We start from the raw sequence: 26,850 nt of genomic DNA on the forward strand, positions 1-26,850 counted from the left end.
CTATGACTTTGCAAACACAGGTATAGTGAGAGAAGTGTTGACTTTGCTTATTTAAGCATAATAGGAAGCTAGTAAGTTCATTCATGCACATCGAACCTTGAAAGTACATCATGCTTCTGTGCTGGCTTGTGGGTTTTCGTACACTGAAAGCATGGCATTTATTTAAAGAATGGTTCCAGTGCTTCTTCCACTAAAAAAAGGGCTTTGCTTTTCCAAGTGTTCCACCTTTGTATCACGAGCATACGTATTGATCCAGATCAGTTTGAATAGTGCGATAGCCTTCTGTCTACATCTTTTAAACCTGCCTCCATCTATTTATTTATTTCGATAGTTATACTCTGCTTTTCTCCCTACTGGGGACCCGAAATATCGCTCTCGCTGTCCTCTATTTTATCCACATGACCTTGAAATAGGTTAGGCTGAGGGAGAGTGGCTGGCCCAAGGTCACCCAGAATGGGGATTCGAACCTGGGTCTCCTAGATTCCAGTTTAATACTCTTAACTGTTATAATTTGCTCACTCTACAAAAAGCAGATGCCTTGCCACTGACCCAGGGTCCGAGCCACAGTCTCATGCATGCATTCATTCAAAACATTTATTAGCCACCTTTCAACCTTGCAGAACTGAAGGCAGCTTACAATATAAATAAAACAACTGCCATAAAATTGATAAAACAGTCTAAAAACACAGTCATAAAATGAATAAAACTGCTTGAAAACACACTTTAGGACTGCCAATAAACGTAAAAACAAAGTGAATTAAAAAGCAGCCCTAAATAAAACCGTCTAGACTTCCCTCTCGCTTGAACACCCCACCTGTTGCTGTCCTGCACACATGCCAGGAAGTTCCAGGCAGGCAACCAGGCTGGTCGAGGCCTTGGATGGACATTCTGCGTGGCTTGTAGACTTGATTCAGCTGAAAGGGTGTGATGTTGCATAGGTTTGTGCTAAACTCTTTGTGTTTTGAATGAACTGCTTTGCCTGTTAACCAGACAGGTTAACAAACATGGCTCCATTCATACCTATGCATAGAATGGATAGAAATAGCTAGGATTTTAAAATACATATATGTTGAAGATGTATGCATCAACACTGAGGGTGGCCAGCAGTTTTTACAGCCTTGTTTTATGTATGAGTAAGAATATCACCTATTACTTCTGCTTTGCTCCTTTCAAATCCTTTTTTGTTTTTGTCTCTGCTCTTTCTGTGTACATCTCTGTTTACTTAAGGTAGAACTATGCAGGAATACACAGGATCTGTATCTTTTATTGGTTAGGGAGAAAAACGACGGAGGGAACAATTTGATCATGAAGGGAAGAGTTACACACACACACACACACACACACACGCACACACCAGTCCTCCTTTGCTCAAGAAACCACCTTGTTTTGTGGTATTCCAAGTAAAAAGTAAATTTCCACTGGAACTTTCCTCTCCCTTCTCTGGCCTTTGATTTAAAACCGCACCTGCAACTTCCCTTTTTCTTCAACATGTTCTTAGTGCTTTTCAGTTTTCTGTTCCCTCTTTATAAAATAGAACATGTCTCTGTGTTCAACCTGACTTTCACTTCTTCAGAGCAAACCAAAGGCATTGCATATCGATTCCAGTGTTTAAGCCTTCCTTTGTTTTCAGCACAAATGAGATTGATCCTCCAGAACGAAACAGTCTCATGAAACTGAAATCCCTTCTCTTAATATCATTTTGTTTCCCACCTTCTTCTTAACCTTTTATTTATCCTGGAATTGCTTTTGACAGCAGGATTTAAAATAAATTGCTGTTATCCTTTGGAGGCCGTTTACAATGAAAATCAATGAAATCAATGGGCTTAGGCTGGAGTAAACCTGCTTAGGATTTCACTGTTATGCAACTAAAATGCAAAATCTCTCTTCACATTTATTTTAGTATTCTTTTTTAAAAATGTAATATCTTCCTTAAGGTTTTTATTCAGTGATATTGAAGTAATGTAATTTTTGATGAAATTGGAGCCAAATTTAGCCTGGCTTGATAACCTGTTCATGACATTTATACTGTACATTTGTATATGCACACTCATCTAAAAACACAGGGTTGGATCCTATACGCTTTTGTGCTTGATCTTGCCCGATGCAGCCCACATTCCTCTTGTTTTTTGTTCACATAGATCTCATGATCCCTGCTGCAAATGATTAATCACTGCAAAGGGGACCCTCTCATAGGATCCAAATGAACTGCAGAAAAATCCATTTTCACATCTTATCTGGAAGATAGTATACACATTTCTTCTCCTCCTAAGAAAGTATAATGCAGCTTTTTATAAATGATACATTCTTCAGTGGCAGTACTGAAAGTCTCAGAATAGGGACAACTGAAAAGTCTCAGGATAGGGACAATTCGGTGTTAAGTTTTCAAATGCTAGCCTATCAGTCCTTGTACATTATCAGCAGCAAAAAGATCCTGCTCACAGATGGAGTTTTTGTCCAGATACACTCTCTCTTTCTCTCTCTGGTTCATTCACCCAAACTACCACATGTTCATCCAACCTTCTGAACTCAGCCTATGAGCGTATCATCTGTATGGTCTTTCTGCGTAATCCCTACACTGCAGAAATGCAAGGAAGAGAGATGATGTGATCCTGACCCTCTCTCTTAAAGTTCCTTAAGTTATTTGCCCAGAGCCAGTTCAATCTGGCTTCACAATTTGCCTTACACACATACATTCCAGCAAGTCAAATGCTGACATAGTAATTAGTCTTGCCCTTCTTCTTAGGCTTTAAGAAAACTGTTCACCTTATTTCTTTAAAAAGATTAAACTCTCTCTCTCTCTGTGTATGTGTGTTTGTGTGTGTGTAGAAGTTTTGTTAGTTACAAAACTTCTCTGGGATAGAAATGGAGGCATGTTGGTAACAGCACAGATACTAACCAATAGGTCCCCATTAAAGGCAGTTTTCTCTGGTTCAAATTGACCCATGCTGAAAATTTTCAGAACCAATTTTTTAGAGTTTGCCTCAGGGCAGAAAGCAATATCTTTGGAATGAAATGGTCTGGATACTTTCAAACTGCCTCCATTATTTTAAAAATGCTTCATATACCAGCCACTGTGTTGATTCCCTTAAAAGTCTACTGCTGCTGGTCATTTATGCAAGCTGGAAAGACTTGCATGGAATGCCCTCCATTAGTTGATGAAATACTTTCAAAGAGTACCTCTCAAAAGAAGTGTTGTTTTTAAGGTACTAATGGAAGAATTCAGTATCTTGGCCATGATACTATTTTGGGTTCTGATTCTTTGATAGCTTCCTGGTTAGCTTTAAAAACAAAGCCTGGGTGCCTCTGAAGACATGCTTGAATGATCCTTCCTTCCTTCCTTTATGAAACAGCATCACTTCAACCTTCTGTGATCATAAATACCAACCAGGAGAGTATGTTTTCTATGCAGAAAATGACGGTGCACATGTGGAGAGAACATTAACACTATATGTGAAAAGTGAGTAAAAAAGGCAAATGAAAGCAGACTTTGCCAACATGCTACTTGGGTGCTTTTCTCACGTTTCCAACACATTCTATCCTTTGCATTATCTACAGAACTGCCATAGGCTATTATTTTTCACAGTGCCTTTTGGACTTTTTATATATGTGAAATACTGACATCTAAAGTTAAAATATGTAGATCACAGTGGAGAAAGCCTGAAATACAAAAGACAGTGCCAGAGAAATCTACACTCTCGAGCTCACGCATGCGCAACACCCCAGGGCATCTCCAGCACCTCCAGTTAGAGGAGCTCACAGAGACTCAACTGAGAGTCCTGAGAGCCCCTACCAGTTAGAGTAGATAATTCTGGGATAGATTCACCTGTGATTATTTTGTACAAGACTGTTCCATAAGTTTATATGATGTCTTACAGACGTAGGCAGCAACTTTTCAAAACCAACAACTTTTTGGTTTGGGGCAGCTATTATTTGTTCAGGGAGTAATCCAGCACCAGGAAAACAGGGGATATAGAGCTTCATTTTTAGGAAGTCCTGTTACTCATAAGCAGAACATAAGCTTTACCTGCAGGAGGTCCCAGATCTGACATCTCCAGTTAAATAACATCATGTAGCAGGACTGCAAAAGCTCTTTGCTTAAGGTCCCAGACCGATAAGTTAGGGTAGGCAGACTATACAGGTAAGATGAGTGATCTGATTTGACATAGAGCAGAACCACATTTTGATGTGACATGGCATAAACCTGAGTTTCATTTGGCCCCTGGCTGCATCCAGCCTGAGGCAAGAATAAATACTGAAATGCTGTCTTAATTTTTTTCCTTAAGTTGCAATTCTAGATATGCTTAGCTAGAAATTTGGGAACGTTTGTTCTGGCCAAGTCTGAGAAGACTTGTTCTAAGGCATTTGTACTTTCTTCCTATGTTTTGCAGGGAAACCAGAAGTATCCGCTCTGTCATTGCCCAATCAAATGTCCTGCACAGCTGAGAGCTTTCCTGCAGCCTTTTGGGTCTGGAGGATGTGTTCTGAAGAGCATGTAAAGTAAATCAAGCTCTGCCTAGCTCAGTCTATTAGTGTTTGTGCCTGTACCTCTGAAAGGATGCAAAATGCTCTGATGTGATTCATTCACACACAGACGTATGTTTAGATTTCCACTTAACCTCCCATCCTCAAATTGGCAAGCCCTGACCTGGATAGCCCAGTCTAGCCTGACCTCATCAGATTTCAGAAGCTAAGCAGGGTCAGCCTTGATTAGTACTTGGATGGGAGACCACCAAGGAAGCCCAGGGTTGCTGTGCAGAGGCAGGCAGTGGCAAACCACCTTTAATGTCTCTTGCCTTGATAACCCCATATGGGATCACTGTAAGTTGGATGCTACGATGGCACCATACACACACACACACACACACACACACACACACACCTATTGTCACGCAGATCAGAACATACCGGGCCAGACCAATGGTTCATCTAGTGTCATACTGTCTTCCTCATCTATTCCGTTCAGCTCAGAGTGGTTCTGTCGGTCCTGAGTGTCACGGGCAGGTAAGAGTATGGGGCTTCCTGGCCACTTTTAATACTCAATATTGATATAGAAGAGCAAGAAATGGGTCCCACTAGATTTCTAGAGGATGAGCTTTCAAGAGTCAGAGCTTCCTTCATCCTATACAAGGAATGGGAAAAGGAATAACAACAACATTAGATTTATATACCGCCCTTCAGGACAACTTAACACCCACTCAGAGCGGTTTACAAAGTATGTTACTATTATCCCCACAACAAACACCCTGAGAGCTCCTAGAAGCTGTGACTGACCCAAGGTCACCCAGCTGGCTTCAAGTGGAGGAGTGGGGAATCAAACCTGGCTCTCCAGATTAGAGTCCTGCACTCTTAACCACTACACCAAACAAGGAATAGGAAAAGGAAGGGGTCCTTATAATCCGGGCAGAGAGTGGGAGGAGTATTGAACCTCGGAAATCTAGCTGGTCTTTAAGGTGCTCCTGGACCTGAAATTTGCTCTTCTACTACAGACCAACATGGCTTCCCAGCTGAAACTATTGTAGTATATTAATCATTACTGTAAAAGTGGGCAGGGACCCCAGTTCTCTGACATGTACTTGTGTTTATTTTTCCTCCTTAAGTATTAATATGCTTAAATATATTACTTACTTAATATTTTAATAGTAATAGTAATATTACTATTTAATATTTATTTAATAGTAATAAATAATACTATGTCATTGTATCATTTTCATCACGTGTTGTTAAGTAATCATTATAATAATTAATAATATACTGTATCCAGTATACTTAATACGATACTTAATGCTTCTTTGAGTTTTCAGTACATTTTACATTCCTTAAAACATCATTATAATGTAGTCCAATAATTATCCCCATATGCCGGGGGGGAGGGGGCAGTGTGCGCGCAAAAGGATAGGACCTTGCAGGAAACACACATCCGGGATTTCCTGATTTATAGTTCTGTTTCTTAGACACTAGGACACACCAACTTTTATTAACAATTGGTTAAGACTCTATCAAACAACCCTAGTCCCAGTAGTGTGCCGAAATGACATTTCACACTTTTATGTGGCTCCCTTGTGATACACCCGTGTTTGCCATTGAACAGACAGGCACATCTGCAAACATGCAGTGAATATATGCAAGCTCTTTTGCATGTGTCCACCATGTATTTCCAGGCATTTGGTGATGTAGAGTTCCCTTACACGTTTTTTTTAAGTAGCTCTGAAGAATTTCACATATCCCTTCACTGGCATGAATGTTATAGGAGAGTCATGCAGAATGAGCCCGGGGCTCTAATTTCTACCACTCATGGTTCTAGTCCACAATATGCATCAGAAATAAAAATTATTCATGAACAAAAGTTAAAGTGAGCAACTATTCCATTCACATATGCGTCTCAATAAAGAATATTATGAAACACAAGACAAAACTTCTGCCCTTGGCCATGCCCTTCTGTTTCCGGAAGTTTGAGTAAATAGTAGAAAACATAAATAGATTCTTTTCCCCCTCAGCTGTACGCAAGTCACAGATGGAATTTCAGATTACAAGCGTGAAGGAAAAAACTTTGGCACCTGGAATACAAACAGCATTTTACTTACAACGGAGGCGCACGCAGGATTTTTTATCGAGTGTTGTGCAAACAATTCTGTCGGTTTCTCGTGCAAAACCCACTTCCTTAAACCCAAAGGTATTGTTGTGCATTTAGAGCAGGATTTTGCACCATTTGTTTACAGAGAACTGTGACCGTGTTTCGCTTGCAATGTAAAATATATTGGATTCTGAGCTCAAAAAGAGACCTGTCTGTATGGAGTTTTGAACCAAGCATATATTTCTGCTAGCATGACTTTATTTAAGACAAATGACTGGATTTTAGAGATGAACAAGTTAGTCCTAATTACATTCTTTGCTTCTAACATTCGCTAGACATTAACTTCATACCTGGATTGATTGTTCTGCATCTCACCTCTCCCCCCCGCCCCACCTTATTTTACTTTGCTCTTTCCCAGGAACCTTAAGGTTTATTTTCATTTTACAAAAAACGGTGACAGTGCAATAAAGTGGCCTTTATCTAATGATGTCTAATGATGCACAGCGGGCTGCATCAGGAAGGTGAAACTGGCAGATAGCATTCCTCCCCCCCCCCCCCAAATTAAAAAAGTGCCCTCAAGTTTTCAGAACTGAGTGGTTAGATACAGGCCAATGGCCTGGTAAAAGGCACACGAATTGATGAAAGAAGTGATATCCAAACCCAGATCCGCTTCTTCTAGATCTCTATTAACTGGGAACACCTGGCCTATAAACCAAAATAGAGGCAACACAGCAAACTTAAACACGCTTCATCTATTGTTACTGATGATGGCTTGTTTTTAATTTTCTTTTAGGAGTTTTTTAATGAACAGCTGTGATATTTTTATATTTGTTATTATAAACTGCATGGAGGGCTTTATTGGAGTCTTGTTGGAAGCATGTTAATGTGAAGCCTGAGCTCAGCTGGTGCCTTATTATGTAAAAAATGAATGAATAAACAAATACACTTTTTCTCTTCCACAAAGCATCCTAAGGACGAACAGATGCATTGTGGCACAAACTTTATGTAAGCTTCAACTTGTTTCCTCAGATGCACAAAGTAATCTTGTCTTTGACTTTACATTGACGTGGTGATTTTATGTTCAATAATTTGCCTCTTTTCAAATTGCAGAGGCCTTTCCCCTGCCAAATTATATTGCATTATACGCAACAATTGGATTCTTTCTTTCATTCATCGCAATGGCACTCCTACTCTTTTCCCACAACTACAAAAAGGTAAAGGTTGAGCCAACATCTGTCTTTTACACGTTCATTTGTTCCGTCATGCTTCCTTTTTCCAGCCACTCACAATTTCCCATTTCTGGTAGCAATTTAGATACACAAGTCAAATGCAGATTATACAGGTGGTTGACCCATCCAAAAATGAATACATCTATGTTGATTTCAGTGAGAGAGAATACGAACTCAAGTGGGAATTTCCCAGAGAAAATCTGGAATTTGGTGAGAACCTGCTGTGAGCATCATAACATTGACCATTAAATTCATAACCACCTCCCCAAACTGAAAAAGAAAGGAAAATCCTTCTCTTTTTTTTCCTTGTAGGACAAGTTCTTGGTTCTGGGGCCTTTGGGAAAGTGGTGAATGCTACAGCCTATGGAATCAGGGAGTCAGAAGAGTCAGTCCAAGTTGCTGTCAAAATGCTGAAGGGTATGTTGCAAGGATAGGATGGTCCATTTCTACTGCAAAAACTGTGGGTTAGATATAGCATGCTGAGGGGGTGGAGCTTGTATTCAAATCAGTGTCAGGATAGTCCAAGATAGTCCGAGCAAAGATGGGGAAATGGAGGGCCATCTACAACCAAGCTGGGAGGCAGTATGAAGTAACAGCAGTACAATAGTCAGGGGATTGTGTAGGAAATCATCCAGCACCTCAACCTTCCGTACAGAAAGAAGAACCATGGACGGCAGGACAGAGGCCATTTTCATATGTCTTACCGGCCGTGGAAAATCGCTCAAAACTCCTGGAACAATAGCATCTTCCTGGCGCCATCTCTTGTCATGATGGTTCATAGCGCAAGAACGTCAGAAATGATGGGAAATCACGCCAGGAGGACGCTGTCATTCCAGGAGTTTTGCACGATTTTCTGCAGCCAGTAAGACGTGAAAACGGCCAGAAGCTGCCTCTTCTGGCAAACTGCCATGGTGGCACAAAGCACTCCCTTTGGGCTTCAAGGCACCCTGGTCTTAAGCTATGTGCCCCATACTTCTCAAAAGTTCAGTGCTCTTTACATGGGGCTGCCCCCTGCAGGTAGCTTAAAAGTGTCAACTAGTTCAAAGAGTTCAATAGTAATGCTGCAACTAGTTCAATAGTAATGCTGCAAAATAGTAAAGAGTCCAGTAGCACCTTTAAGACTAACTATCTTTACTGTAGCATAAGCTTTCGAGAACCACAGTTCTCTGTCAGATGCATGGAGAACCACAGGTCTTCCCATGCATCTGACGAAGAGAGCTGTGGTTCTCGAAAGCTTATGCTACAATAAAGGTGGCTAGTCTTAAAGACGCTCCTGGATTCTTTACTATTTTGCGACTACAGACTAACATGGCTAACTCCTCTGGATCTATAGTAATGCTGCAATACACTTACCCAAGAGCTTATCCGGAATCCACTTTATGGTGCTGAGCATAATTTACCTCTGTACATTTAAGCACCTAAATGATTAAAAACGGTGCAAATGCAGGCCCCCAGTGTGTTACAAATCACATTGTTGCATTTACAGAAAAATACGGCTCTTCTGAAAAAGATGCTCTCATGTCAGAACTCAAAATGATGACTCACATTGGAGGTCATGAAAACATTGTGAATCTGCTAGGAGCTTGTACCCTATCAGGTAAGGGACACTTTGCTGAACTGTGCTGAGGAGCTGTCTTTACAGGCGACTCTTCTGTAGATGAGCAGTTCTGAAACTTTTTAGAAGCTGGAACAAATTCTAAATTTGCTTTATTTTGGGGGGGGGGACCAATTTGCAACGCAGCTCTACTCTACTTTCCCCCTCCACAACATAAAATGCAAGAATCCCCCATCAGTTAACAAGGAAGAAGTTTATGATTTTTTAATTTCAGCATTTCTGGATATTTGTCATTATTGGGGTATGTTTGTTATTTCTCATGTTGTCCAGAAGCAAACCTAAGTTTGCCATCAAGCTTCCTGATGTCTCTTCTCTTGGTCCCTGGTCTTTCCCCCTACGTCCTGGCATCCTACCCACCTGAGAGACTTACTTTTGGTTTGCTGCAATTTGGCAATCCCCTCTGTAGACTGTTGTTAAGCTGGAGACCTCAATGGTCTGGTATAAGGAACGGAGAGCATAGGAAGTCATGGTGGGGGGTGATCACTCTGTGGCTCCTCTCCTGGGAAAAGCAAACTTGCAAGGAGCGAAAGAACAAAGGCAATCCTCTGAGCAGTCTGCAAGGAAGTGCCTTTCTGCTGCATCCCCCCTGCAAAGTTTGCTGCCTTTTTCTATTTCATGTCTAGTAGGAGGAGCTGTTTATTTGTTTATTTGCTAAAAACATTTTCCAGGACCCATATATTTGATTTTTGAATACTGTTGCTATGGAGATCTTTTGAACTATTTGCGGAGCAAGAGAGAAAGATTCCACAAGTCATTGACCGATATCTTCAAACAGCATAATTTCAGCTTTTACCACAACTTCCCAGGCCATCCAAGGTAACTGCTCAGGCTGCTGCGGCTTGGGGGAAGGTATGCAATGTCAAGCAGAGTGAGGGGGCAGTGTCTGTGTGTGTGCATGTGTGTGTGCGTGCGCGCAAGTGAATTCTAGCCTGTAAAGACATGTGGTAATACACATAACCATTACAACAACAACAACATTTGATTTATATACCGCCCTTCAGGATGACTTAACACCCACTCAGAGTGGTTGTTTACAAAGTATGCCATTATTATCCCCACAACAAAACACCCGGTGAGGGGGGGGGCGCTTAGGGCCAAGCTACAAGTGACGAATGACACTTGCCTGGCAAGTGAACAGACTCACGTGTATTCCTCCCTGTTCACTTGCCATTCACTTGCGCTCCACTGGCAAGTGAACAGGGAGGAATACACGTGAGTCTGTTCACTTGCCAGGCAAGTGTCATTCGTCACTTGTAGCTTGGCCCTGAGAGAGCTAGAAGCTGTGACTGACCCAAGGTCACCCAGCTGGCTTCAAGTGGAGGAGTGAGGACTCAAACCCGGTTCTCCAGATTAGAGTCCCACGCTCTTAACCACTACACCAAACTGGCTCTCATCTTGACGACAACTTTGTTTCCTGTCCAACCACTCTATGTAATTCTAGCACGACAATATGCAGTGTGCAAAGGGAGGGGCTGTGGCTCAGAGCCGCAGCTTAGCATGCAGACAGTCTCAAGTGTGAACCCCGTCATGTCCAGTTAAAAGAATCAATTTGTAGGTGATGTAAAAGACCTCTAAGGCAGCTTCATGAATTCATATGAGCCCAGCTCCCTTTGTTGTCTATCGCAGTACAGAATCATAAAGGTGAACCTGTTTTGAAGTCTTTTCAATTTCTCTGGGTTATGAGTTGTTGCAGATTTTGACTTTAAATCACTTTTAAGGATGTTTTGGCACAGTAAGCCTGAAAGTTTTCTTTCAGGTTCTTATGTAAATCTGCAAACATGCATTTCCCCCTGCTGCTCTAGAATTCAGCGAAATCTGCTTTCCCCCTTTCTGGCAAAGCTCTGGGTAAGAAGCTCTGGAACTTAACCTTTCCCCCCCCTAAAAGACAAAAAGGTAGAATAGGAATTACATGTATGCTTATATAGGATTGATTTCTATGGGTAGGCCAGTGTTCTGTGTGCCTATGTAATGTTTTGTTTAATCAGATCTAGAGTGATCAGATTAATTTTAAATAAAAGTTTGAATTGATATATTGACTGTTTATTGGCTAGGAAATACAGGGTTTCACTTTGAACCTGGATCAAACAAATAAGCAAACCTCTATATCTTTGTTAAAGATATTGAGATTAGCAAAGGTACTGTGAAGATTGAACACAGAATCCGCACTGGGATTTAATCATGAATACAGTGCTTTAATTCAGTCAAAGAGGTTTTATTCTCCCTGTGAGTGTTTAAAGTAATGCCCCCTCACAGCTGGCTCCAACTCCCAGAGACTGCCACGCAGTAATAATAACATTCGATTTATATACCGCCCTTCAGGACAACTTAACACCCACTCAGAGCGGTTTACAAAGTATGTTATTATTATCCCCACAACAATCACCCTGTGAGGTGGGTGGGGCTGAGAGAGCCCCAAGAAGCTGTGACTGACCCCAGGTCACTCAGCTGGCTTCAAGTGTAGGGGTGGGGAATCAAACCAAATTAGAGTCCCCCTGCTCAGTAGTCTTGAACACAACACATGAAGCTGCCTTATACTGACACAGACCACTGGTCTACCAAGGTCAGCATTATTTATCTGACTGGCAGAGGGCCTCCAGTGGCAGTCTTTCCATCACCTACCACCTTATTAACTGGAGTGCTGGAACCCTGTACGTGCAAAGCAGTTGCTCTGCCACCAAGCCACAATCCTTCATTATGGTAGGTCTGCAATATACACATTCCTTTGGCCAACCTGGCAGCAACACAGATTCTGGAACCATGTCTTTTCTTAGTTGCACTTGAAAAGGCTCAGAGTTCTTTATCTGGAAAACTCTCCTATCCCTTCGCTTAGTATAGCTGCAAAAATGCACAGCATGTTCTAAAAATGACTGCAACCAGCAAGTGAACAGTTTTCATATGGATAACTTATCCTGCCTGCTGTGAAGTGCACAGCTCACCCAGAAGCCACCCCTCTGGGTCAAACCACACGAGACAAAATACACTTGAATTGCACTCAAATTACAAAATACACTCGAATTAACCCATGTAATTCGAGTATATTTTGTCACGTGTGGTGAGACTCCCCCAGTCTGCTAAGATTATGTCAAGGTAGTTGCTCAAGGGGCTGCCCCAATGGAGCTGGCACGCCCATTGTATTTGCTGCAGGCAGGGCAGTCACTGCCAGGCAATGCCAAAGGAATAGTGCCTATATTGGCAATCACTTGAGCCTTTACAGCACTTCTGGATGCAGTTAGAAGGCAAGAACAGAGAGACAAGAAAGGTCTTGTGTTAATGTGCTACAACAGCATCCTATGCTTGGCAGATTTGGCATGTACATTAATTTCCACCTCTCAACTGGTGGCTATTGCTGAAATATAACCCAAGCCACTGCATCATTGTGATACTGATTCTAAGCACAATATTTGGAACTCAAAGATACTGGTCAGCATCTGTCCCTTCTGCATTGCATAAAATGAAGGAATTAGTTCCACAAACCCTAATGAAACACCAGAAGTGTTTGTGTGATTGTGCACAATCAATATAAATTCATAGATAGGCAGAATCAGATGGACTAAAATGGAGCGGGCATCAGGTTGGCCAAAAATGAATAATAATGAGTAATCTGGATGTGTATGGGGGATTTGAGAGTGCCTCTCCCTTCCAGATTGCCTAGCAATCTGACAAAACCTAAAAGGTTTTATATCACTGACATTAGACTGGTCCTTGAATAGCACCTGAACTTCCAGGTTAGGAGAATTCTCAGCTGCTGTCAAAGTTTCCAGATGGAACTGCCTGCAGTTCACTTTTAGCTAGCAGGCCCAGATTGGTCAGAGAGCAAGATGCAAGCACGTGAATTCTGAACTCCTAAGCTGAGGCCCATGACACCTGACAATAGTTCAAAGAACCAAGTTATTAGAGTGACATTATTGTATTTTAAGAGCATGTTTCCATACGAAAGCCATGACAGATTAGTTGGCTTTATTTCACTGGGCTGAAAGCATCACACAAGATCTCTTTGGCAGGCTTTGTTGTTTCAAACCAATGAACGATATGGTGCATTCCAAGTCCGAGTGATATGAGTAAGAAAATTCTTGTTAAGTGTATCTCTAAGCAAACTTTTATTTTTAAAAATTATTTGTTGTCATAGATTTGATTACTAGCTAATTGTTCCAGTAGGAAGCAATGTTCACTTTGTTTTCTTCACTGTAGCCATTCTTCTAAAATCATCTTTTCTTTTTTCAGAAATGGAAATATATTAAAAAATGGGTCATATAGACCAATAGATGGAGTGGATGACTTCGGAAATGTGCATGTACAAGACTTGGATTTGGCCTCTAAACCACCTGGCATTTCACTGTTTTCTGGGGAGGGTGAGACATTCAACACAGATCTCATAATCAAGACATTAGCTTTGAGAATTTATGGCAAATACTGTGGTTTACAATTTTTTGAAAGAACAGTCAGAAATAAGGTAGTAATTTGGAGACTAATTCTAGTAACAGTGGCCCAAGCCCTAGAGGGATAAAACTCTTGCATTCATCTTTTTTTTAATAGAAGAAATTAAATATATGAACAGGAGAATGGATGATGAAGACGATCTCAATGTATTGACTTTGGAGGACCTACTCTGCTTCTCCTATCAAGTTGCTAAAGGAATGGAGTTTTTGGAATCAAAATCAGTAAGCTTCCTGTGATACACATGCACAAGGGGGGCCCTGAACAAAAAGGCAGTCAGTGGGCTCTCCTTTTCCCACTTGGCCCTAGATATGATGCATAATTCACTATTATACTATGTAATCCACCATGAGTCTCAGTGAGAAAGGCAGACTATAAATGATATAAACAAACAAACAAACAAATAAGCAAAAAAAGAAAAGACAATGCTTTTCAGAATGTTCATGATAGAGGTTTATAGAATTAGACATGATATGGAAAAAGCAGAGAAATGAGAATTTTTCTCTCTTTCCCAGTGCTAGAGCTCATGGACACCCAATGAAACTGATTCACAGCAGACAGCGGAAAAGATAGATTCATGGAGGATTGGAGCCATGGTGCCATTGAGCAGGAAACCTCCATCTTCAAAGGCATTATGGCGCTAAACACTGGTGGCTGGCAGGCAATGGCAACAAAGGGCTGTTTCCTTGGTACTGCACATATCAGCTGTCCGGAAACAGGAGTCTAGGCACCGCGGATGTTAGACCAGATAGATCCTTGGTCTGATTTAGCAGAGTTCCTTTTATGTACGCAGAGATCTAAATCCCATAAGATCACTACCTTTCCTCAAGAAGGTCCATGTCAAGTCAACAAAAAAACTCAAAATAAATAATGGTGGAATCTGAAGAACTCTTTCCCAGGAATAAAACCTATTGAACATACCTGCGTGGGATTCTAAGTCAACCAGCTTGGGATCGCTTTCTTACAGTACAATCCTAAGATCTACACCTTTGGCTTAGAAGGGTGTAACTGCTTAGGACTGCATGGTTAGGCACTTGCTAGTAGGCAAGAAATATGTTTCCCCTCAACCTAAGAGATCAAACAAACATTTGTGGAGGTATAAAGAGCTCCACTTTCCAAAGGCAGGTCAGAGGACATAGCAGGGAGCCTTTAGTCTTCCTGTAGTCCCAAGCTACAGCCTTAAAAGTGCAAGCTTTGCAAAGACCCAGTAGACTCTATAATAAGGGGCTGCAAGTATTGCTGCACTTGACACCTTTTCCCCAGTCTATAAAACCTTTATCAAAGAAGTCCTTGGTATGTTTCAGTTCCTCCTTTGCAGGATTTATTACTTTCAGGTTTGCCTACCCAGTGAGGGCCAAAATAGACATGTTTATTTTTAAAGAACTGTAGAAGGATGGTTTTATTTTTTTTTTTAAAGGAGAGCCTGTTTGGGCATAAAAGACTGTCACAGGGGAAGGAAAGGGTTCCTGGCTCCCTGCCAAGACATTTTCCGTGTCAAACCAGAGCTGGGGTGGGGGCGGGATATTTCCTGATTTTTGCTGTTCTGTGTGCACAGAATACTCCACATGGAACAGCAAAAATGGGAAAATATCTCCCTAGCGCTGTCTTGGTGTGGGAAAAGGGCTCAGGGGAGGGGAAGGCAGGAGCTCTTCCTCCCCCCATGACAGCCTTCCAATCCCAAACTCCTTCTACAGTTTTGGTGGTTCAATTCACATACTGCAGCTTTTTTTGGTGACCATCTGTGCCTGATTTGCTGCTATTAGTAGTCGCTATGGCCACTGTGTGGCTTTTCCACAGCTTTCCTGGGAGTGCTTATACCTCAACTTTTTTAAAAAAATCCATTTTGTGGTCTGCTCTTCCCCCATGCACACTCTTTATTCTGTTTTTTTTGGTGTTCAACCCTCTTCCCCACCTTTCCCACCTCCTGCCAGTCCACTGCATTTTGATTGGCTACTCTGATCTATCCAGACACTCCCTCTCCCCACCTTTCCATCCTTCTCCCTTCCCCTCTTTCCTCTTTTTTAAAAAATTAAAGTTCAGAGCAGGATTGATGAATCTCAGGTTTGAAAGCATGCAGGTGAAGTTCTCTTTTTATTCTTTTTACTTTGGCACAGGTGGGAATATTGTGTAGGGGGCTAAATATCTGCATATCAGAAATAAAGATTTTAATATTGAGTTTTAGATTCTCTTTTTATCCTGTGGTGGAGAGACAGGTGTTTGGGGGCAACAGAGAAGGAGCCAGGAATGGAGCTTTGCCAGCGATACATTCCTGCTCCAATGAGATGATCACTTCAAAACAAAATTCCTTTAAAAAATATTATTTCTATTTGTTTCTGAGAAAGAACATTTCTTTGCTTGAGCGAGTGATTCAAGCACCTGTGCGAATTCCCCCTCCCCCACTTCCTCTATTGTTTCCACTGTTTTGGCTGGCCAATAGGCAATTCTCACGTGGAGTTCCTTAAAAGGAAAAAGAAGAGCACAGTCAAATCAGCCCATCAGGATCAACAAAGAGAGGGGTAGTGAGAGTGAAATCCAGGAAATAGGTTGAGCCAGCGTTCCTGCACTGCATTGACTCATATCATGCGGGGGGTGGGGGAGAAGGGGTGGTGCAGTGACACATTGGTGATGATAACACAAGCACTCATGATCCCGATTCATTTTGGCATGGTACAGACTAAAAAAAACAGGGCCACACTGACCAAGCATGAGATATGTGAACGGCCACATACAAGCTGATTCCATGCCTTTTGGCTTGACTTCAGGGATAGTGAGGAGCAGGGCTTTTTTTCAGCAGGAATGCGGTGGAACGGAGTTCTGGAACCTCTTGAAAATGGTCACATGGCTGGTGGCCCCGCCCCCTGATCTCCAGACAGAGGGGAGTTTAGATTGCCCTTCGCGCCGCTCAGCGGCACGGAGGGCAATCTACACTCCTCTCTGTCTGGAGATCAGGGGGCGGGGCCACCAGCCATGTGATTATTTTCTCCAAGGGCAACCCACTGAGTTCCACCACCTCTTTTCCCAGAAAAAAAGCCCTGGTGAGGAGTTATGTCCCTGGTGCAAAAGGAGCTCCAAATGGGCTCTCCTTTAGTTTTTAAAAGCCACTCCCCACAGCTGTTGTGTGGCATTGGGGTAACTGAGTTGGGTCCAGAAACACGGATGCAACTCTTTAAAAACAAGCTCATCTAAAGATTAATGTTTTTTAAGAAATCCACTTAGTAGAGAGCATTCCTGTACTTTTTAAAATCTGTAATATTCAAAAAGTTCTAACTCTAAGCTCAGACTTTATTTACCATCACAATCCAATACCATTATTTCACAGCAATTAACTCTGACACTGCATAAACAGTTTTTGTTGCTTTGGAAATTACTGCACCCCATGTATCTTATTAGCAGAGAAATATGCCTGTTGTAAGATGATTCAAGAATTAAGCAACGTTCTTGGTTGTTAGATATAGTGTGAAGCTAATCTGATCCTGCCTTGGCAGTGTGTTCACAGAGATCTAGCAGCCAGGAATATACTAGTCACATATGGGAAAGTGGCGAAAATCTGTGACTTTGGACTTGCCAGGGATATCGTGAATGACTCGAATTATGTTGTCAGAGGCAATGTAAGTTTCTTCTTTTTTAGATCTTTTGCACTGTTTATTTGCATCATTTAGTTTGATAACATAGCAACAGCAATACGTACATCTTGCCAAGCAGTTGCTTTGCACACTGAGAAAAACAGTCCAGTCCAGTCTCTTTAGCCACAGATTTTCCTTACTGAGATGGCACACTTAAGGCTGTTTTTGTTGGCAGTGCCTTTGCAGCACTCATGACAATCAAACTGATTTCAGATTAACAGCTTTGTTATTAAGACGAACAAAAGTGGATCAGAAAGTGGAGAGATAAGTCTAGCTGCCTAGCTAGTTTGAGAGAGTAGAGAGTTTTGGGAGGACAGCCTATGGGCCAAGCTACAAGTGATGAATGACACAGGTTGGACGCTTGTCAGCTTCCCTCAAGTTTTGATGGGAAATGTAGGCATCCTGGTCTTGCAGGCTGTCCAATGGACTTTTCAACTGTCACTTGTCCAACATTCCGCCAAGCTGCCAGTGCCTACATTTCCCATCAAAACTTGAGAGAACCTGACAAGTGTCCAACCTGTGTCAGGCATCACTTGTAGTTTGGCCCTATGATGAGCATTCTGCAGAGAGAGAAGGGGGAAAGGTCCTTAAGAAAGAAATGCTGCTACTACGATCCTGTCTCTCTAGAGCTTGCTGCCCCCTGCAGGATCTTCTTTTCTTTTTCTTTGTACCTAAAACATCGCTTACTCCAACAGTTTCTTCTTCTTTCTCTCTGCCTGTGAAGGCCTTCACACACGACCTGTCTTCTATATGGAAAGCCATTCCAGTTAGAAATACTGCCTGTCCTGCATGTAGCTTTTCATATGCAATGTTCACATATACATGAATTTCACGCTATATGTTTGTACTGAGAGCCACAACTGGGCAACATTTTTATATAAGAAATTTGGCTAACTTTGAATCAACCCTGTGTTGTTACACAATAAAAGCATCCCCAGCTACACAACATGAGAACTTTTTGTACTTTGTTTCTACACTGCTAACTATTTTTCTGCCTTCCTCTTTTTCTGCCTTCCCCTCAAATACCACCTCTTCCACATCCCATCCCAGAAACTCACCATTTGGCAAATGCATGTCTTCTATTTGACAAAAATCGAACTCATGCATATGAATTGATATCTGCTGCTCTCAGATGTAATAACAAAAAGATTGTCGTTGCACAAATTAAACTTGGAAGTTTTTCTTTGTGCTTGCACTGCTCTTCTATTCTCTTTCCTTGACACAAAACTTGGGAATCCAAGACTTCTGTATGCCAATAAACTATATTTTTGTCTTATTCAAACTCAGAGAAATGATAAACCATGGCTTGTCCTGTTGCCTACAAAAACGGATTCCAAATCAGGATTAAACAATGATTGAAACCTGGTTTGTAGGCAAGAGAACAAACCATAATTCATCTGAATCAGATGAAATGACAGACTGTGATTGAATACATAAAGTTTACATATCCTAAGTCAGACAATTGGTCTCCTCTGACGAGCAGAGTCTCTCAGGTCAGGATCTTTCTCATCACCTCCTACTACCTGATCCTTTTAACGGAAGATGCTGGGATTTGAACCTGGGATCTACTGCATGCAAAGCAGATGATCTACCACTGAGCTGCAGCCGTACCCCAATTAATTGGGATTTGCTTGATTGGGAATACAAAAGCCTTCCATTCTTGAGCCATGTGCCAGGCGAATAGAGAGGAGGAGTGTACTAGTTATGATGAGGACTGCCAAAGTTTCTTGGTATAACAAACTGCTGTTTGCCCAGTATGCCTGAATGCAGCCATAGTTTATGTGACTTTTCCCCTCCTCTAATGTATACAACTTTTAATGCACAGATGAGTCTTTCCCTCCCCCCTCTTCTCCTTGCATCTAGGCTCGCTTACCTGTCAAATGGATGTCGCCTGAAAGCTTATTTGAAGGGATATACACAATTAAGAGTGATGTTTGGTCTTACGGAATCTTACTGTGGGAAATATTCTCCCTCGGTATGTTTTGGATAATGTTGTCTATATCAGCTATTAGGGACTACATATTTATAAGTTATATATTTACAAGAGTAGAAGAACTAGATTTTTTATTTCAAAGTTTTAAAATCCTATCTTTCCATTATATAAGGCAATTGAGACAGTTAATCAGCTAAGTACTGAACAGCCTAAAACAATACTTGACTTTGTTTTGCTTACTGAAACATTTATACCATTCCCTTCCATCTGATACAGAATCACTGGGGCATATTATAATAAAGAATTAAAGCAATGCACTGTCATCAGTGTAAATAATTAAATAAAAAGCAATAATGTTTTACTCTAACTAATATAACCATGAAACCACAAGCAGTAAATGCAGCAAGTGGCAGCCTCTCTTCCTGATGCGATTAAAAGCATAATGGGACTCAACGGAATCCCTCTGGTTCCAAAAAGGTGTCAAAGCAGGCAGCAGGCCAATTTGACGGGCAACGGAGGCCCAGTCCTAGGAAGGGCATCGTTTCCAAAGAGGCCACAGGAAAGGAGTTGTGTGGGATCCTGGTTGATGCTCCATTTTTCAAAGTTAGTCCCTTACTTCAGAATCTCTTTTCTTTAGGTGTGAATCCCTATCCTGGAATGCAAGTTGATGCAAACTTCTATAAGCTTATTAAAAATGGATTTAAGATGGACTGTCCATTTTATGCTACAGAAGAAATGTAAGCTTGGGGGGTTATTCACGATTAAACGGCAAACAACATTGCATTATAAGTATGGATTCTATGAACTTCAGGATGAAAATGATGGATATTCAGGCATCATAACTGAATTGCTTGTTTATATGTGAAATGAGCCCGTTGCCAGGTCATCCCAATGTTTTTGCTCAAAATTCAAAGGGAAGACTATCTCGACATGTTTTGTGTCTGTGCAATAGCCACTTCTACAGTTTTTCCTGCATGAATTGCCGCCTATGCTAAAAGGTCACGTGAAGGTCGTATCTTGGTAAATAAACTACAACTCCCATGAGGCAGTGCAAGAATGGGATGTGCAAATTGCTTCCAATCTGAATGGTTCGCCTGCCTTTCCTGTCGAGAAATAGCAGGTCATGCAAGCATGATGCATGAGGAATACAGAGACGGCACAGACCATGGAGACCTATGGTGCTTTTTTTTGTTAGCTGAGCATGTTTTAACAATAAAAATTTGGCAGACTGAGGGGGGTAGTATAGAAAATCCATAAACATGAGACACACTATGAAACATATATACAATTTTTTTATATCAACTGTAGTTTGCCTGCCTTTGCCTTTAATAAGCTCTGTATCATACAGCCATAAGGGACACAAGGAGACACGTCACATCTGCAAGTCACTAAATGTATGTTTTGTGCCCTTAAGGAAAGTGGCGAACAGCAGATAAGGAGTTTGGACAAGTAACAGGAGGGGGAGCCTTAGGAAAGCTGCGTGAAAATGTGTGTGAGCAATTGGCTTTTGGGAACAACCGAACATATAAATTATTCAAACTGAAGGGGTTTAGAGTAAAGTAATTCTGCATAGTACTATACTGTCAATTTCTCCCATATACTGATTTTCTCCCTAATGGGAAGTGGCCTTTCACATTGATTTCCCCTCCTCCACTCCATTTGCACAACAGTCCTGATGAGTCTCAGAGAAGATCACCCAAGATGGTCTGTGGAAGAACAGGGATTCGAACCGGGTTGTCTCAGGTCCTAATCTGCCACTCCAACCACTGCTTCATGCTGGCTGTATGAACTAAGGTTTATTCTGTGAATCTTGGGGTAGAAATGGCCCTGGTAAGGCATGGCTGTGAACAGCAAAGCAAAACAAAATAGCACAGGGGAAATTCAGCTAGAAGAAAGGTCACGTGGAAATGGCAGCTGGGAAGGCACCTCTCCTGCACTGCCTTGATATCCTCTTCCAACTTCACCCAGGTAAAAGCTCTTTCTGGAAGATCAGGGTCCTTTCCATAATAAATCCTCCTTTGTTCTTCGTTTGTTGTTGGCTGTATGAACTTTGTCCTTCAACTCAAACTTCGCTGTCAAATTTAATTTTTTAATCTCTTGAAGATTAGCCATACAGTAAACTCATTTACTGGCATCCCGTAGGCATCCACAATGGCTTGCAATGCCATCTTTTCATTAAAGAGGCAAAACAGAAAAAGAGATGCTGGGGCTGCAGGCTACCCAGAAACACAGCGTGTATGACCTGAAAACCCTTTCCCTAATCCCTGCCATGCATGGAAGCTATTAACTCAGCGGTGAGAGAAATAGTCTCTGGATTCAAGGCCAGCCTTCGCCTAGACTGTCTTTTCCAGCTTAAATCCCAGTAGTGAAAACCGATGCCAGGACTGAGCACCAGCACAATTTAAACCCTGAGCTGCTCTGTCAGAACCAGATAGGAAAGAGCTGTAAGCCTCAAGCTCTCCTTATACCAGGCACACAACCCTCAAGGTGTGCCAGTAGATACCCCATCACACATAGAGCGCTTGTGCCACCCAAGAATGCTTTGAAACTAGGGTTTTGACATGTGTGACACTGCAACTTGCATTTAAAGAACAATGCAAGTCTTTTTAGCTTAGGAACTTTTCTGGATTTAAAAAAATATGTGTGTGTTAACTGATACTCCCCCCACCTAGTGATAGTGGTCCAGAACTCCATCCACTTAACCCATACTTCTGCCCTCCCAGTACTGCCCCAGATACCCAGTGAATATTTCAAGATCTCTCCTGTGATGCTTAAGTGATCCTGAAAAAAGTCCCCTTAGTAACTACGACTGTAAGCACAATAGGGCGCTTATAGAGGGGAGAGATAAAGACATTCCTGTTTGTTTAAATAAATGTGTGCAATTTCTATTTTACATGTTTTGATATTAGCAATCCGTAGCTTTTAAAAAGCATACAGAGATACTTATAGAATTATCTGTTCATGGAAAGGAAATCAGATTTCTCTAGAAATGGAGAAAGTGGCAGCCCTACCTAGTGAGGAAAGCTAGCTACAGCTGTAACAGCCAACTGTACGAAGCCAAGCATTTTAGGTTAATTTCAAATAATCCAATGAGATATGTTCCCACTAAGCCCATATGAGTCATACTGACATCCGAGTAATTTAGCTTGATACAGCCATAGTTGGGTATCCCCCACCCGCAAATATATCTGCCTTTGGGGAGGCTCAATCATTTGGACATTTTACATAGCAAATGATGATTGCAGACCCATATCTCCAGATGTGGGTCTGCCCCAATCACATCTAAAATAGAGATGGGGTTGGAGAGCAGTTATAATGTTAAAACTGACTGGCAGCCCTGAAGTTCGCGGATCTTTTCTCTGGATTTTTTAAATAACTGCATTGTACAATGGAATAATCTTTTATAAGCACCTCTTGGGGGCCTTAGCACGCCCTGTGTTATGGGGCATGTTCATATTCAAGTTGCCTAGCTTTTGCACGGAAAAAAATAGGAAAGAGTTCCATCATTTTCTCCAGGCAATTTTCTGTTGCTGTCTTTGCAGATATTTCATACTGTGTTCCTGCTGGGCTTTGGACTCCAGAAAAAGACCGTCCTTTTCGCAGCTGCTTTCCCTTCTGGCGTGCCAGCTGGCTGATGCAGAAGGAGCAGTAAGTAACCATGCAAACAAGCCTCCGCTCCCTTTGCATTTCTATGTTGAAAATCTTTTAATAGCACACATGGCAAAGGAGCCTGAACGATGTCCCCTGCTGTGTGTTGACTCAATCCTTTGGGGAAATGTCGTCTCTCTTCCTCCAGGGGAAACTCCAGCATGGCAGGATTCTGGCATCTTCTCCAGCTGTGCACAGAAAGCATAGAGATCCTGATGCTTAAGGAGGTGTCCTTGAGGGTTCTCAGTGTAGCATCCTGTAGATGTGGAAGAATGTTTTGTCCACCTTTCAGGCAGACCACATCTTTCAGATTGCCCTTTGCCTTTAACCGGGGAGAAAGGGCACCAATGTTATATCCTAAACGTGTTGACTGAAGTTGGGTTTGTTCTTTAACTGGGAGGAAAGAGGCTTTATCTTCAGGAGGAAATTTCTCCAGGTCCCTTCCAGGGCTGATAACAAGATCTTGGTTACCTATCGCCTTTCCCAAACTGCAGTTCGTGTCCATGTGACATCCCTTTTGAGCACTACAGATGCATAGGCCTCTTTCCCCTTCCCCATCATTCCCAGCCCCCTCCCTGTAGCCCTGGTCCTTCCTGTAATAAGCTCCTGGGGCATTACTTGTTATTATGTAAATCTACTCCTTTTTCCAGGAAATTGCATGTAAGGTTTGTTGCACCCACCCCACACCCATCCCTGCTAAATAAGGAATGGTTGCTGCTGGACCACTGTGGAATTCTTGAGTAGGGCAGTATTTATTCTGTTGGCCTTGGCTTTGGGTTCACATCTTTGCTTAGTATCATGGAGATGCAGAGTCAGAACCTCACCTGGTGCATTTCTCAGCAGTATGTCTGCTAAGGCCTCAGAGTTTTCTTTAAATCCAGCAAGGAACAGGAATGCCCAGGGCTTTTTTTCTGGGAAAAGAGGTGGTGGAACTCAGTGGTGGAACTCAAGTCCGCACAATGATGCCACTTTGGGTCAGCTGGAACAAGGGGGGAGTTTTTTGCCCTCTGCGAAAATGGTCACATGGCCAGTGGCCCCGCCCTCTGATCTCCAGACAGAGGGGAGTTTAGATTGCCCTAACGCGGAGGGCAATCTAAACTCCCCTCTATCTGGAGATCAGGGGGCGGGGCCACCAGCCTTGTGACCATTTTTAAGAGGTGCCTGAACTCCGTTCCACCATGTTCCCGCTGAAAAAAGCCCTGGGAATACCTAATGTTAGTCATATTGCTAGGCAAGCAACAAGAAGCCTCTGGACTGGCTGAATTAGATTGGTCCAGTTGCATCAACAACTAAGCATTTCTAGTCTAAATCTGGACCCCTGAGACACACTACTGGACCCTCTAATTGACAGTAAAGAAGGGGAAAGCCTGTGTCTCTGGCAACAGGAATGCCAAGAATGTTTCTTTAATGAATAGGAATTGTGGCATTTTCATATCTTTCCACTTCCTTCTTCTGACTCCATTCATAAAGTAAACCTTCAAGAAATCTACTTGCTGATCAAGACTTAGAGCAACTAAATCATTTGTTTATTTGAGACCCCAAGGGTAACTCAAATTGGCTTACCTCATTTTCCTGTCTCATTTTAACCTCACAACAACCCCACAAAGTAGATTCGGCTAAGAGTGTGCGGCTGGTCCAAGGTCTCCCGGGCAGGATCACCCAGGCAAGTTCCCATGGCAGCCTGAAGCTTTGAAGCTGGGTGCCCCAGATCCTAGTTCAACACACTAACTGCTACACCACACTGGATTTCTAACTTTTCCAGTGCTCTTGATGCATCTCAGTATTTGGGGGAGGATAAATGAGATTTGAAAAGCCCATCAGACACCAGGAAGCTGCAGTGATGGTGTTGGCAATGATTGGTCCAGTGAATGCTTCCTGACGTCATATTCCCATCCTAAAATACAGGCATGTCAAATGAAGAAGATGGATAATTCTGAACAGGCATTTGGTTCCAAAAGCAGGGGAGCTGATCGCCTTCAAATCACCATTCCATCTCTGAATGAAGATGCTGCAAGGGAGAAATAATTCAGATTGTTATTTTATCTTTTAAAAAATATAAGCTGAACAAATCAAAAGGGAAGAAATTAGCTGCTACTGCCATTGAATTTCTCTTGTCCAGTCAAATAGTATTTACTCTTGTGATGAAGCTAGCTAGCATTTTGCCGCTTTGGTTACTGAGGAGAGAAGCGTTTTTCACAAGCCGCAGTTATTTGCTGATCATGAAAAGAGATAAGTCTAAAGTAGTAAAACGACGGGATCTGGTGATGAACTTTTGCGTTCTGCTTTCTGATTTTTAATGTTATATTTTACATTTCCCAGTAAGCCACCCTGGAAAATGGGGGATCCAGGGAAGTGCTGAACATGAGCAAAATTTCAGCTCAGTTCTGATTATTATTCTTACTGAGGTTAGAAAGCAGACTTATCCGAAGTGCTCTCTCACTCTCTTTCTCAGTCATACCATGCGAAGGATGTTTCCCAATAGCCAGAGATCATTCAACTCTGTTCCTCAACAGGAAGCTTATCACTGTCCTAAACTTTATGTGGCAGCAGATTGCCATGAAGGGCTTTTGCTATAACCGCCTTTATGGTGTGCAGCTCAGCACCCCTCTCACCACAGCTGCTAGCTGGATGAAGCAGGAATTCAAGCAATGCTCTCTCTCTCTCTTTAAAACAGAGTCCTACAGTGATGTTTCTGTAGATCTTTGCTGATCTCATCACCATTCTTTCCTTCCTAGTCCCCTCTCCTTTGGGTTCATGTTTTTCTTTCTGAGATTGTGAGCCTGTGGGCAGGGATCTGTTTGAATGTATTCCCATATTGTGTTTAGAATACCATAGGCAAATCAATAATATGTCAGAATGATGGGGAATCTTCTGTCAGAGCTTTAATAAAATAATGGGTTGGATCCCATAGTAAACCTCTGCTGACAGAAGGGATTTGTTGCTACCCAAAATGACCCCATAAATTCTATTCCTGGAGGACAGGGGACTCCCACACACACACACACACACACACACACAGCATGAATTGACAGTCTGCAACCACAGGGGAGAATCAGCAACAATTGCCTGTCGCTTCCATTCGTTGACATTTTCGACGGGATCCAAGCCATCATCTATGAATTGGCTTGATATCCCATATCCAAACATTCTTGTTTTCAGCAGGGGTTGCATACATACGTGACCTGAAATCTTTCTGTCATTATTTCAGTTTCAGTGCTAGGTATACTTAGATGATGATGATGATGATGATGATTTATTGCTGTTGTTATTTTAAAGCTTTGTAGTTAACACGTCCTGACAATGAGCAATTGTTGATTTTATTTACATAATTGATACTTTTATATATTGTGTTTTTTTAAAAGGGGGATAAGCTTTGTGCACCTTTGTAGAAAAGCAGTATCAATTTTCTATGAATAAATAAATAAATATGTCTTTAAATGTTCTCTTGATTCTATCAGTACAGGAGGATGTCCACTGAAAAGTATTTCTGTTACATATGTGCAGGTTATCCAAATCACGTTGCTCTTGTTCCTGGAGGCTTACATACTTCACTCCTTGGGGAAACTGTTATGGTAACCAGGACACCCCTCCCCACCACACACACATGCACACACAATGTATATTTAGTCATTCTCTCTCTCTTGCAATCTCATCCCCTTGATACTGCCTTTTTTGCTGTCTCTGGATTGGCATACCTACAGATTCAGTGTGGACTAGTGGTTAGAGCGCTGGGCTAGAGATGGAGAGATTGCGTTACCAAAAAGTTGAGAAAAGCAAGTAATGAACCAGTGAGAAAG

The 26,850-nt window shown here is 41.9% G+C and overlaps 1 protein-coding gene across 1 annotated transcript in view; it reads left to right on the top strand.

Annotated features, from left to right (window-relative positions):
- Window positions 1-26,423, top strand: part of FLT3 (fms related receptor tyrosine kinase 3) — a 44,346-nt gene extending 17,923 nt beyond the window's left edge. Inside the window, exons 10-24 of the mRNA XM_054974442.1 lie at window positions 3,351-3,457; window positions 4,389-4,497; window positions 6,495-6,670; window positions 7,682-7,785; window positions 7,878-8,010; window positions 8,113-8,217; window positions 9,287-9,397; window positions 10,084-10,231; window positions 13,637-13,764; window positions 13,949-14,073; window positions 17,335-17,457; window positions 19,336-19,447; window positions 20,043-20,142; window positions 22,948-23,053; window positions 24,959-26,423. Coding sequence (XP_054830417.1) covers window positions 3,351-3,457; window positions 4,389-4,497; window positions 6,495-6,670; window positions 7,682-7,785; window positions 7,878-8,010; window positions 8,113-8,217; window positions 9,287-9,397; window positions 10,084-10,231; window positions 13,637-13,764; window positions 13,949-14,073; window positions 17,335-17,457; window positions 19,336-19,447; window positions 20,043-20,142; window positions 22,948-23,053; window positions 24,959-25,078 — 1,807 coding nt within the window. The 3' untranslated portion in view covers window positions 25,079-26,423. The remainder of the gene's footprint in view (window positions 1-3,350; window positions 3,458-4,388; window positions 4,498-6,494; window positions 6,671-7,681; window positions 7,786-7,877; window positions 8,011-8,112; window positions 8,218-9,286; window positions 9,398-10,083; window positions 10,232-13,636; window positions 13,765-13,948; window positions 14,074-17,334; window positions 17,458-19,335; window positions 19,448-20,042; window positions 20,143-22,947; window positions 23,054-24,958) is intronic.
- The last annotated feature ends 427 nt before the right edge of the window (window positions 26,424-26,850 follow it).

Source organism: Eublepharis macularius, chromosome 3, assembly GCF_028583425.1.
Source record: "Eublepharis macularius isolate TG4126 chromosome 3, MPM_Emac_v1.0, whole genome shotgun sequence".
NCBI classification, from domain to species: Eukaryota; Metazoa; Chordata; class Lepidosauria; order Squamata; family Eublepharidae; genus Eublepharis; species Eublepharis macularius.